The sequence below is a fragment of the Chiloscyllium plagiosum genome, unplaced genomic scaffold, assembly GCF_037043375.1.
Source record: "Chiloscyllium plagiosum isolate Xiang-an unplaced genomic scaffold, Cpla_swu_hap1 HiC_scaffold_7, whole genome shotgun sequence".
Classification (NCBI taxonomy): Eukaryota; Metazoa; Chordata; class Chondrichthyes; order Orectolobiformes; family Hemiscylliidae; genus Chiloscyllium; species Chiloscyllium plagiosum.
The window spans coordinates 84174639-84189379 of NW_028270145.1; the positions used below are offsets into that span (position 1 = coordinate 84174639).

The window sequence follows — 14741 nt, forward strand, 5'->3', positions numbered from 1 at the left end:
TCTATTTTGTTCCAAGTGATCAACAGATGAATTTGAAAATAGCAGTGCACATATTCCATAAAATTAACTTTCTAATAATATGATTTTGTCACAAGGTATGAGTCATAATTTATGTTTATATGTATAGAACATGTATATGGAATGTGACAACATACAGTGATGTTCCCATGGGCTGTGATGACTTAGATTTATTATTCTCAACATCATTTGACTGTGGCAGCACCAAGCAAAGCTTTTAGTGTCAAATATATTTTTCAAATGTCTTGGAAGCACTTATGTTTAGTTTTAAAGCTTTGACAAATGTAAGAAGAAGATAGAAATCTATAATCATAACATTTTTCATGTCCCATCAATGTTCATGTCAAAATCCAACAGTTTGGGCTAACTAACTTTCTGTCAAGTATGTCACTTAAATAATGTCAGGATGAATCTTCAACCTCATCCCACATAATAACATAACAAAATAGATTAGCCTTGTTTGCATTTAAAGGATGGTGTTTGTTAGATTATATAATGAACAGGAGACTTAAGTCCCCCAGATCTGTGAAATAGAAAATTTATTCCATACAATTAGGCAAGTATATTCATTACAAATATATCCCTCTACGTCCACACTCAAATTTCATATGATTTTACTTTGACCAGAAATAAAATGTGGAAAACATAACAAATAAACTGGAAACAAAGTCAATGCTTACACCAGAGGTTTGCCCTTTAAAATACAGTAATAGCACCAATATTTCATAGAAGCCATGTTTTAGAGCATACTTTAAGGTAGCTCATATATTTTTACAGCTCCACTATCCTGAGAGAGGCTCAGCTGGCTATAAATACTTTCAGCCATACAAAGCAGATTATTCAATCATTAATTCACTATTTCCACAGTTAGTTAATCCATGCAGAAGAAGGGATTTTATAATTTCATTCAACAGCTCGAGGACAGGGAAGGCAACAGTATTAGTGTCCCCATATTGATCACTAACCAGCACTTCAATTGCAAGTGCTGTGTTGACCAGTCTCTCATTTTCAAATAGCTAGCCAAAACAGAATCAGAGACTATTACAGTAAACGAACAAGCCAGATGGTCTTTCAAATCTGCCTTAGTTCTGTATTCAAATCTTTTCTCACCCACCTGCTTGGTCCCCATGCCTTTTATTACTTTTTTACAATTTATTTTTTAAAATAATTTAAAAGCATATTATATGTGCTCATTTATGAATCAAGACTTGGGTGAAATCATGGAAGGTGACCGGCAGTTACTAAGTGATATCCCAGCCATCAGTCCACACCTTGGAGAGTGCACTGGGAGGAAGGAGCAGGTGGGAGAAAACACATTTAACAAAACTGCACAACTTAAGATTATTTATCAAATAAAATTATTTTATTTTAGTTATGTTTAAAGAAAAAAATTGGAACTTAGAAAATAAAATGGTGATAAATGTTCAATTTACATGCAGTCATCTTTTTTCTTAACTCTTAGCAACAATTTGCAAAGAAAATATAAAACTCAACATGACTTGCAAAGCTCAAGTCATGCAAATACCCTTCATTAAGCACATTGAGATATACATATTGGATGAGTTTTGAATTTTTGAAGTCATAAATATATTTTCAGGCCTTTTAAGTTTCCAAGCAACATTGAACCTTACGCCAGGACTGCAGAGTATAGGCATCTCCCAACTCTATGAACACAAACCAGGATATTGTTGTCCTAACAGTTCAATATTCATTTTGAGGTGGTGTGTCTTCTTGGGCTGGGAAGCTCTAAGTGAGAATAAAGGATGCCTTGGTGCACCAGCACTGTGTTGAAGTTTAACTTTAAAAAAATACTCTCCAAATTTAACAGTTACATCCCTGATAGTCTCACTGTTCACCCATGTCAACCCATTCTCCTCATGTCCCCAACCTTTCATGGTTCCTCTTGCAACAACTCCAAGACAAACCCCAAAATAGCTTGTATAACTCTTCATGGCTCCTTGCTAAAATAAGCATTTCCACCCAACTTCTTGCTGTTCATTAAAGCTCCAAGGCAAACTTGTGTCATCTCATTCACTGCCATTTGCCTTCAAATCTACAACACTAACTCAACTTATGTCCGCTATGACCAAACCACAGGATTCATGATTAAATTGGATGAAATAAGATATTATTAAATGAAGTACTAAGTGTCACTTACTAACTTTTCCACATTGAAACATTCATTCATAAAAGGAGAAAGTGAGGACTGCAGATGCTGAAGATCAGAGCTGAAAATGTGTTGCTGGAAAAGCGCAGTAGGTCAGGCAGCATCCAAGGAGCAGGAGAATCGACGTTTCGGGCATGAGCCTGAAGAAGGGCTCATGCCCGAAATGCGATTCTCCTGCTCCTTGGATGCTGCCTGACCTGCTGCGCGTTTCCAGCGTCACATTTTCAGCATTCATTCATAAAAGCCCATTTACTACATGTGCATTCCTTCAACTAAACAATGTCTTATAACAGACATTTTATTTAAGAATGTGACAAGCACTAGAATCAATCGTCCTACACCAAAGATCCTATATAACCACATGTGGCTGTGAACATGGGAAAGTGAATGGAAGAAACTGAGAAATGAAAGACAGTCCATTGTGATCACAGGTGATTGTGAAATCAATCATTCAGTAGTGATGTAGTAATGATGGTGCCCAGGCTTATGTCAACAGGCACTGAAATTGCAAGAATTTCTTTTATCTAACACCCCAGATGTTTTCAAGTTATTTACATGGCAGGACATTTAAATGTTTTGAAAGCTTGATAATCCCCTTTGATGGCTGCTTTTGACAGATCTTCTTGACACTACAAACAGATTTCATTGATATTGTTTAAAAACCCTTGTTGATAGTTCCCTTTTATAAGTCCTCTTGAGGCTTCAGGCATTTGGGGGAAGGTAATGTCGAAATGAAAATAGTTAAAAATGGGAACATATTTGCATATAAGAAGTGCATGACTGGAAAGATAATTTGACCTTTCAAAGGTAACCAAGAACCGCATCCAGAATGATGATTTATCTCTCCAAAGCCATACCTTGGCTATTCTAAAGAATTGGAAAAGTTCAGATAGATTACGTGCAAATTTAATCTGCACAGTTTGGATTTCAACCTCTTAGGCTACCAAAGCCCTATTTCAAGCAGTTTTCAGACAGTTTCAACATGATGAGAAGCTTTCCATTGGTAATCTGGATCATTAATTTGGCACTGAGTATTACACTAAATTTCTGATGCTACCATAACCATGACACAAGTTAGGTATCATCATTGAACATTCCCTAGTTAAAGGACACATGCCGTACTGATTCATTCTCACATGGCAGCCCATAGTAAGGTTGCCATGCTTGTGCTGTCCCTGCATTGGACTGAGGTGGCAGCGATGAATTTTTTTCTTAAGCTGCTGGCAACAATTTTCTTGACCACTCCAAAGAGCTATTAAGAGACATTCACATTGATGTGGGACTAAGCTCAGACTCGTTAAGGTCACCAAACTTCCTCTCACATGTGCATTAATAAGCCAGGGCTTTTAATCACAATCTAACAACTTAATGGTCACTTTACTCTTACCAGTTTCCTATTTTTGGATTTTTAGAACCAAGTTCAAATTCTCAGGTTAGTCAGTGCCTTGGATTACTCAGTCAAATACAATACATCTGCAATACTCTATTCCTGGTGCAACAGTGAGTGAGCATCATGTGTCTATGGATTTCTTATTTTGCTGATTGAACATTAGAGTCAAAGAACAAATAAATGATTATCGGTAAAATATGTGTAATAAGAATAATATTCATTCATTTCAGGCATATACTTACTCTCCACTATTATTCTTCTGTCTGTCCAGTCATCATTGATTACTTGGATATTTCCAAAATGAACATCACTCATAAATATTCGATTGGTGTTCTTTGAACTTTGTCGGTAATCAAAAGTCAGGGCGATCACATTTTTGAAGTATTCTGGTTTTTCATATGGTCTTATTGGAGGATTTAAATTAGTTTCATCTGTAAGGTGAATGCTCTTCAGTATTGTTCTCTCCGAATAGATCAAGTATCCATCATAATCATGGCAGCTGACTGCATCTGCAGCAAGAACACTGTAGGAACATGCACAGGTTTTTCGACCCTTTCCACGATACAAGCAAAGCTGCTGGCATCCACCATTGTTCTTTGCACAAATATTGGTACCTGTCATGATATAGTTATGCATTGTTAGGTCATCCATATTACTTAATAAGCATTAACTGACTGAATACATGCAGCAGGGAGAAAATACAAAATTATTTTAAACTCAGTACTTTTAGTCTATCCGGGAATTGGTATTATCTGTGTGGAATTTGCGCATTCTCCCCAGGTCTGCATGGGTTTCCTCCCACAGTCCAAAGATGTGCAGGTTATGTGAACTGGCTATACTAAATTGCCCATAGTGCTCAGGGATGTGGAGGTTAGGTACATTAGTCAGGGCTAAATATTGGATAATAAGGTAGGGAGGGTGTCAGAGTGAGTTGCTCTTTGGAGGGTCGGTATGGACTTATTCGGCCAAAGGGCCTGTTTCCACACTGTAGGGATTCTATGCATTCTATGCTAAAAGCATGAAGGTTACTTGGATTCCAAAATTTAGGTATTCATAATGCAAAATGTAAAGATTCAATGCTGAAAGTAAGAACTTGTATGACCCCTAATAAGATTCATAGTGTAGAAATGTATACTTCTCTCTCTGAAAGTTCATGTATCAATCCCTAGGATTTATCACTTGATGCAAGAATGCATGACTAGGCTTATACGTAATCCTAAATAAGTGTGGACTGGTTGGGCACGAAACACTATGACTGGCATAAGTTTCAAGCTCAGGATACTTTAACAGCAAGGCTTCATTTAAATATTACGTAGCCAGCAGTATGAGAGCAGAGCATTTTAAGGCAGGAAAAGATCAAATGGTTTTTGCCGTGTATTACCTACCAGTTAAGATAGGAGGAAGGGGATTTGATAGGATCATACAGAAAGGAAGGGCAAATTCTGGAACAAAGGCGATTAGGTCTTAGGAAAGACCTCAATGGTCTTTAAAAAAAAATCACAAAGTAATCCTGTTCGGGCTACAGTAAAGTAACATCTTCCATTGATGGATCTTGATGGCAAAACATCTTCCCATTTTTAACTGATAATGTATTTGGAGTCTGCCAAGCATGAAGGGTAAAAAATTGAACCTACACTATTACCCTTGGGCCAGTGTTGCAGCCATTACCTCTCTGGTAGCCTTATCAAACTTTACAGGAACAGCATAACCTCAGCACTCTTGTCCATGCAATGCCTTGTCAAAGGCATGAAGTGCATTGGTATGGGCTGCTGACTTGAACCCGCTCCTACAAGGGGGTGCTATTCTGCCTCGTGCCCAATTGCAGAAAGGCAGAGAGGAAATCAGCCTTTCAGCAACTACCATGTTGGAATACCTGAGTGGCAGCCTGCAGCAAACTAAAACACTGTAACTAACATTTGTGATATAATATGGTCTTGTTCTGATCATCTAAATTAATACTAATATGAAGTGACCACCATAATAATCACTACCATCATATTTTTAAGAACTTCTATTCTTTAATGCACATTGGCTCGACATTTTCACAGTCATTTATGTTACAGTAAGTCCCCAATAAATCCCCATTTCCCTTTCATTGATGCTACTGCTTTGTACTTTCATAATCACCTTGCATCTGACAGTAGCTCATAACTCAGATTAAAATGGCAAACCATTAATCAACTTCAAGATGAAAACCTCCTTTCATCATGCTAACAGTTAAATTTACTTTTTCAAAAGAAAATATGTGTTTTTAGCAAATTGAACTAATTCTACAGCCAGATCAAGATGTAATAATACTAATTTCACAAACTGGGTGAATTGAATTGTCAGGCACGTAATGACACATTGCTTATTTTTGAAAGATTATCTAAATACTCCCTCAAAGAATGTCATACGTATTATGCAAAACAGTATATATTTTCATAATTGTTCACAAACACTTTAAATTTCACTAAAATTGAGGTATCTATTCAATGTATTCATTTAGAATACAGTATTTAGTAATTCTGAATGTCTCCCATGTAAATCAATGATAAAAAAGAATAGACCTTTCTCTCTGGCTCGGTTGAAAACCTTCACACCTTTCAGGTTTACCCCAAGGTGGGTTCTCACGGTAACAGCATCAGTAGCATTGTTTTTATGCCCTCTTTTGATGGATCCATTGGCATGTGCTCTGTCAAAAGTACAAACAGGTAATTAACACAATTGTTTAATTTATGTAATGATTTATCACAGTAAGGAGACACGGAACCCTGGCAGAATGTTAAGACACTTCTGAGGCTCAAATTCCAATAATAGAAATGGCTCACCTCTGGAAATTATATCCATTCAGGATTGCTATAGTGGCCTTGCTCATAAAGAGCTAATCCTATACGGATAGGAAATCAGGCACTACAAGAACATTTTGAATCCTGAACACTTATGGGAAAATAAATTACCTGTCAGACCAGAAGATGTAAACCCCAAAGACTGCAACTGAAAACATATCCATGTTGTTGCCTGACAGCACAATCTCTCGGCTTTCTCCAGTTTCAAGGTCAATTCTCTCTATCTTGTCTGTACGGGCATCACACCAGTATAATTTATTTTTCTGTGGATCAATTGCATAGCAAACATGAGCAGACTTTTATGAGTGGCCGAAGCATCTTATTCAATAAAAAAAACAGAGCTCAAGGAAGGAAACTAAAATACTTAAATGTGCCTGCAGAAAATATTATACACATTCTTTGGAGAAGGCTCAATAGTCAAACCTCATAGTCGATTGATATCCCATTTGGCCACGCAATATTGGAGCTCACTAGGACAATTTGTTCTGATCCGTCCAACCGTGCCCTGCCAATGCAAGGCTTTCGTCCCCATTCAGTCCAAAACATGTATCTATTGAAAAGATAGACAAGAAAATATGTATTATAAAATTCTCAATTCATTATTTGCATGATTATAGACTGTTGTCATTATCATTCAAAAAGCTAAGTCCTGTGTACAAACACATTCCACACACTGTACTCTCTTATTATTTGCCACAGACCACTACTATATAATATCTCTACAACTATATTTTTAATATCTTTCTCAATGATTCAGTATATACATTTCAAATACAGCATTGATCAATACAGAATGTAATTAGTCTCCAATACAAAACAATGAAATACAAAATGAATGGACCTTTTTCATGAGCTTGATTAAAAACCTTCACACCCTTCAGATTGACCCCAAGATGGATTCACATTAATTGTAGAATGAAAGTTGTGTTCTAAAGGCTTGTATCATTGAGCACATGCATACAATGGTAACCCTGTTGAGTAAGCCGTTGAGCTGGACATAATGATTAACCTGGAAGTGGTTTGACCAATTTTAATTTTACAGTTAATAGTTGGAATGTTTCAACATGGAAGGTATATTATTTTCAACGATACATAAGTCAGTTAATGAGAAAGAAAGCTGAATTGCCCTTTGCAGAATTTCAAAAATAGATTTGGATTTTTGAAAACTATGTTTCATTCAACAAATCAAATATTATTTCTGAAACTGCAAACTGCCATGATGGGAGTAGCTCAAGTCTCCTTACAGGGAAAATGACCAATCTTTCTATTGCAGATGAAATAAAATCCCAGCAGAGACTCAAAAGACTCAAATCACTGCCTGAAACAGACATGTCAGTGTCTGCCAATCGGTTCAGAGAGATATTTCCTGGGGAATGAATACACAGATAAAGTATCTCAAAACTGGCAACTTCAGAACTGAGTTTGTGCTGCACTTTAGGCCTTCCAGTTTTGAAACAAGGGTCCAGAGGCATTTCACATATAATTAGATAAAAACTGATAGTGATCAAGTCTAAGTTTAAGATAGAAACATTAAAGCTGGATAGTACTTTGGATAATGCCACAACTGAAAAAAAACTGTGTTCACCTCAGGTCACTGAAGCCCCAGATAAACAGTCAGGACAGAATTTGCACAGAGAAGTTCAACTCCCTGCATTCTGCTGAGTTGTGTCAGGTGGAGTCAAAGGTTACTTCAAACACTGGGATAACAGGTCACATCAGGTGTGCAAAGTGAATGACTACTGTAGCACTAAGCAGCTGCCCCAACAAGCCAAAGCATTTTAAAAATATATTATTAGCCCTTAAAATTCTTGCATGATCTGATCAAAGTAAATTCCACTTCTTGGACATTGCAGGTTTTCGGATAGCTGGATTTCAGGTACAATAACTATAATCTATTTTGCTTGAAACCAGTTGCCTCTTGACCTTTCTCACAATATTCTTCGTATTTCAGAGAAAGCCTAAATTCAGCTACAATTTAAAACAAAACGGAGCAAGTCTTTACGCCTATTGGATTTCTCATTCAATACAGGTATGGTGGGCCAAATGGCTTACCTCAATGAAATATCCTCAATAAGGAAATTTTAAACAAGAGGAGCTGAATTTTCTTTTATTTATTCATGTGGGCTTCACTAGTTGGGCCAAAATCCATTGCCCAGGACTGAATACCCAGGTGGCAGTAAAGAATCAATCACTTTGCTATGGCTCTGGAGTCATATACTGGCCATTGTAGGTAAGAACGGTAGATTTATTTCCCTCAAGGACATAAGTGAACCAGATGGGTTTTCCCCTAACAATCAGCAATGATTTCATGGTCATCATTTGATTCTTTTGTTTCCAGATTATTATTGAATTCAAGTTCCACCATCTGCCATGGCAGCATTTGAACCAAATCCCTGGAATACTATCTGGGGCTCTGAACTGATAGTCAAGTGAAAATACCATTAGGCCATCATTTACCAGGCACCGGATTCCTTGCCCCTGGCTAAAAGACAGAATGGAGCCCAATGAAGAAAATATTGGCTAACAGATAACTGGCTGTTATCTGCTAAAGGCAGGACTTCTGTCTTTTTGGATCAGGAAATTTCACCTCACAGACAAGCTGGCCAATCAGAGGCTAATTAGATTGGTATTTAGGAACATGTTTGGTGATTAAGTTAGGGAAAATTAGGGGAACAGATAGACATTTCTGTGGCTAATGACACCATGATAGTACATTGCCTCCCTGGTGCCAGGGTCATGATTATCACTGACCAGCTGCAAGACATCCTGAAAGAGGAGGCACAGAAGACAGAGGATATGATACACATTGGTACCAATAATATAGGTAGAATGAGTTATGAAGTCGAAGAGTGTGGTGCTAGAAAAGTAAAGCCGGCCAGGCATCATCTGAGGTGGAGAATGAAGGGCTGATGAAGGGCTTATGCTGAAACGTTGATTCTCCCGCCCCTCAGTTGCTGCCTGACCGGCTGTGTTTTTCCAGCACCACACTCTTCGATTCCGATTTCCAGCATCTGCAGTCCTCACTTTCCCCTAGAATGAGCTATGAAGTCTGGCATCAAGAAATTAGGGAGTTAAGCAATAGACTAAAGAACAAATACTCAAAAGTTGTAATCTCTGGAGTACTCCCCATGCCACATGCTGAAAAGTACAGAAACAGGAGAACAGGGAAGATAAATATGTGACTTAAGAGCTAATACAAGAGGGAGGATTTCAGATTCCTGGATCACTGGGACTGTTTCTGGGGAAGGCGGGACCTGTATAAGATGGTCACTCTGCACCTGAACTAGACTGAGACCAGCATCCTTGCAGGTGGATTTACTCATGCTGTTGGGAGGAATTTAAATAACTTCAGGAGGGGGAGGAGACAGAGTGTCAGTACAGTGGATACACAGCATACTTTACTAAAGGAACCAAGGCAAAGGAAGTTCAGCTATGTGTGTTTCAAGGGAGTAAGGCAGGATTTGAACATAATACTGAGCTACAGTTTAGAAATGGTGATAAACTATTTTAATGCTAGGAGCATTATGGGTAAGACAGATGAACACGTAAGATTACGGTGTTGTTGCTATCACAGAGACATGGTTGAATAATGGGCAAACCTGGTAAATCAACATTCTGGGGTATAGGATGTTTGAGCAGAACAGAGGAGAGTGTAAAAGAGGAGGTAGGTGCATTAATAGCCCACTTAAAGGCTTCACTTGTGCCCATTGATGGACAGGTCTCCATGTGCTAAACTACATTAAATAATTGCAACGACAGCAGAGGCAGTTGGGTAGAAAGTGGGAAGGTCAGCAGTGGATCTAACAAGACCTTGCCCACCTTCAAAACCCTCAATAATGAGATTCAAATCCAGTATCAAATTTGCCCATGATAGAAATACCCAGTACAATGTCAAGGATTATTTGGCATTAATTTATTTTAATTAAAATTAACTTTGTATTACATTCAGAAGTCCAGAAGGTGGTGCTCATTTAGCAGCTGTTCCTGGACAGGGATTCTCTGTGCAGTTTAAATTATGCTGCCAAACATTGATTAATCCCCTTCCTGCTCGTTGTATGCTAATCATTGCTTCTAAAGTATTCGACAAGTTCCATGCTCCATTGGTAAGTTCAACCAATTCGATCTTTTCTATTGGATAAAAGATGCTCATCTATAGCTGAGAAGTATTTCATATAATTTGCTGTTGAAATAATTGTGCAACAATAACTATATTTTTGGACAAATTAATTGTCGGCTTTATCCCTTAAATATTCAGTTTATCGCCATTTCTAAACTGTAGCTCAGTATTATGTTGGAGAGAAATAATACTCTAAAGGAACTACTTTCAACTTGTGACATATTTTCACCTGGACAAGTAACACAGTATGCATAATTCTCCTTGTTGGAGAGAGGTGACATGTTCTGATCCTTTAACATCAGATTCTTTGTGGTTCTGGGTCAGGTAGGAGCAGGCACTCTTCTGGTTCTCTTTTGATTGTTACTACTTTCAGATGGTAGGAAACGTTAGGGCAATGCAGTGGCACAGTGGTTAGCACTGTTACCTCAGTGTCAGGGACCCGGGTTTGATTCCGGGTGCCTGTTTGCGTGGAGTTTGCACACTCTCCCGGTTGCCTTCATGGGTTTCCTCCAGGTAATCTGGTTTCCTCCCACAATCCAAAGGTTAGGTGGATTGACCATGCTGAAAAAACAATTGCCCTATAGTGCACAGGCACATGTGCAGATCAGGTGGATTCGCCTGGTAAAAACTTCATGCAGGATTACAGATGGGAGGGCTGGGTCAAGGTAGGATGTTCTTCAAAGAGGCCAAATGGCCTCTTTCTGCCCTGTCAATGCTACCCCAATGGATTCACTGATAGGATATGATTCTTACAAGTTCTCGAGATTTCAGAATGGTTTTGGCAAACAATGATCAACAGGCCAGTTAGTTGATGTCAGGCTTTGTAAAAATACTGGAATCTACTGTTAAGGAACTCTTAATAATGCATGTACAAAATCATAATGATCAGACAGAGTCAATATAATTGTTCAAAAGCGAAAACATATTTGAAAATTTTAATACAGGTTTTGGTAATACATCACCATGGATGGAGGATTGGTGAATGGAAAGGAAGTGAAAAATTGAGATTAACAGGACAGTTTCAAATTTGTAGCTGTATTGTGATGTACTACTTGGATGAATTTCAGAGTCTCAACCATCTACAATCTATAACAATGACTTTGATAAAGGGACTGAGCGCAATGTCTCCATTGTTTCCTCGTTAGGTGAAAATGTAGGTTTCCACAAAGACCACAGAGAGATATGGATTACTTTGTGAGTAGATAGTAAAGGTGTAGATGGAACATAGGTGTGAAATTTTCTGTTTAATTGTAAGACTAAGAAAATAACGTATTTTAAAAATAGTATGAAATGTCTAATTTCTGATGTTCAGAGACACTGAGTGCACAAGTGTAAGTAACACAGAAAGTTAATGGGCTGTACCAAAGACAATCAGTAATGCAGTAACAGAGCGGCCTTTGGTATAAACAAATTGGCATATAAGATTCAGTATTTATTTCTACAATTTTGTAAGACTTTTGTCAGACAACACCTGCCGTTTGATTCTCCATATGTAAAGAAGCATTTTTTTCTTCCTTATTCATTCATGGGATGATTGTATCACTGACTAAACCAGCATTTATAGCCCATTCACGGGGGCAGTTAAGAGTAAACCACATTGCTGTGAGTCTGGAGTCACATGTAATCCAGACCAGGTAAGGATGGCAGTTTCCTTCTCTAAAAGGCATTAGTGAACCAGATGGATTTTTCTGACAATTGGCAATGAATTGATGATCATTGGAAGACTCAGAACTCCAGATTTTTATTGAATACAAATTCTACCATCTGCCATGGTGGAATTCAAACCTTGGTTCCCAGAACATGGCCTAGGTCTCTGGATTAACAGTCCAGCGATAACACCACCAGGCCATCGCCTTCTCTTCCCCATACACATGCATTGTTGTTGGTACAGCAAAATTTCACTCGAATAATTTCTGGACTGGAAGGAAGGCCCTCTGGTGAAAGGGTGAGTGAAGTTCTTGGAGCTTGGAAAGATGAGAGGAACTTTAATTCAATACAAGATACTGAAAGGATTTGATCTTTCCTGGACGTGGAATCCAAAACGTGAAAGCATAGATGCAGCATAATATTTAGTGTTTAGACAAGGAGATAATTCTGCTTTTGGAATGTTTGGAAGTCTGCATTCTACAACCCAGAGGACATGAGTGAACCAGATGGGTTTTTCTGACAATCAACAATGAATTGCTGATCATCATTAGACTCATAAATCCAGATTTTTAGTGAATAATAATTCCACTATTATTGAGTATATTCAGATTGAGATAAACAGAACTTGGAAAGCAAAGGATTTGGACAGCAGATGGAAGAGCAGGTTAAGCAAAATTAACAATAATCATATTGAAAGATGGAGCAGTCTCAAGAGAACATACTTCTATTCCTTTAATATTATGTACCTGGCACTTAGAGGTTGTAAAGAGCTTGGAATCATGGGACATATGAGGAAAAACTGCAATAGCACTGTGGTAATGTCACTGGGCTAGTAATCCGAGACCTAATGTTCTGGGACTAGGATTTGAATCCTACCATGACATATAGTGAAATGTGAATCCAATAAAAATCTGAAATTAAAAGTCTTATGATGACCACGAATCAGTTATGTTAAAATTCCATCTGGTTCTTTAATGCACTGTAGGGAAGAAAACTCACTGGCCTCACCTGGTCTGACCTGCACATGATTCCAGATCTACAACAATGTGGCTGCCTCCTCACTGCTCTCTGAATTGGTTTAGCAAATCATTCAGTTGCTAAAAAGCCTCTCAAAAAGAGAATAAAACCAGATAGACCATCTGTCATTGACTAAGACACTGGATACGACAATGTCAAACACAGTCCTGTTGAACCTGCATGGTCACCAGCGGGCTAGTCACAGAATTGGGAAAGCTGTATCATGGACTAGTCAAGAAACAATGTGACATAGCCAAATTCACAGCATCTTCGCTTACCGCAGACAAAACTATATCTCACCACACCAAGACTATTTGGTTTTAATGGCATCTGTTTGGGAATGCTTTTATTACTAGCTGCACTGATGGAGGAGTTACCTTTTTTAAAACACATGGCAAATTTGTCTGTAACCTGATTCCGTTGAGGCCAAGGTAGCAACATCACCATCTCTGAGCATATCCAAAAAGACCCCTGTAGACGTGATGACACAATGGTAGAAAGTCATGAGGAAGTTGCCCTGGGAGACCCTACCATTAACTCTAGACCCATGATGTCTCATGATAGGCTGCCAATCATGACCAAGAAAAACTCTGGCAGGTGATTAAGAACTATCTCCAACTTTCCCTCCAAAATTTCATGCATTCACAGCCAAGGGTCTGCTCTCAGTGATTAGAGTCAGTACACCAATTTTGGCATTGACTTCCAGTTCCAGAAGTAGCTGCAGTGCACAAACCTCTGGGGTCCATGTAGCCTGAAAGAAAATTAGAGGAAATGCTGACTCCCATCCCCACACATACCACCTCAGTTGATAAATAAGTACTCCTGTATGTGGAACACCACTTGAAGAAAGCACTGAGAGCAACAAAGGTGCAGAATGCACTCTAGGTGGTGATCTTCAATGTCCATCATCAAAAGTGGCTCAGCAGCACCTTTAATGATCAAGCTGGTGGGGTGCTAAAGGACAGAACTGCTGGATTGAGTCTATAGATTGTACTGAAGGAACCAATAAGAGGAAAAAGCATAGTTGACCTCATCCTCACCACTCTGCCTGCCAAAGATAATGTCAGAAAGTATAACCACCATGTATTCCTTATGAGGATGAAGTCTCATCTCCATTTTCAGGACACCCTCCATTGTTTTGTGTACCACTATGACCATGCTAAATTGGATAGACTTCAAACAAATCTTGCAACTCAACACTGGGCATCCATGAGAACTAAGGGTCATCAGCAGCAGAATCATATAACAATACAAGCTGTAACTTCAAGACCAATCATATCCTTCATTGTACAACTTTCCTCATTCCTGAAGAAGGGCTTATGCCCGAAATGTGGATTCTCCTGTTCCTTGGATGCTGCCTGACCTGCTGCGCTTTTCCAGCAACACATTTTCAGCTCTGATCTCCAGCATCTGCAGACCTCACTTTCTCTCACCATTACCATCAAACCAGGGATCAACCAGGTTCATTGAGGAGTGCAGGAGGACATGACGAGGACATTTTGGATTTGGTGCTCTGCAATGAGCCAGGACAGGTGTCGGATCTCGCGGTGGGAGAGC

General features: G+C 38.6%; 1 protein-coding gene across 1 annotated transcript in view; it reads right to left on the minus strand.

Moving 5' to 3' along the window:
* The window catches only part of LOC122551725 (low-density lipoprotein receptor-related protein 1-like), a 1910187-nt gene that overhangs the window by 468658 nt on the left and 1426788 nt on the right, over nucleotides 1-14741 (minus strand). The window contains exons 38-41 of the mRNA XM_043694091.2: nucleotides 6827-6953; nucleotides 6515-6666; nucleotides 6125-6249; nucleotides 3818-4189 (exon numbers count right to left, since the gene is read on the minus strand). Coding sequence (XP_043550026.2) covers nucleotides 3818-4189; nucleotides 6125-6249; nucleotides 6515-6666; nucleotides 6827-6953 — 776 coding nt within the window. The remainder of the gene's footprint in view (nucleotides 1-3817; nucleotides 4190-6124; nucleotides 6250-6514; nucleotides 6667-6826; nucleotides 6954-14741) is intronic.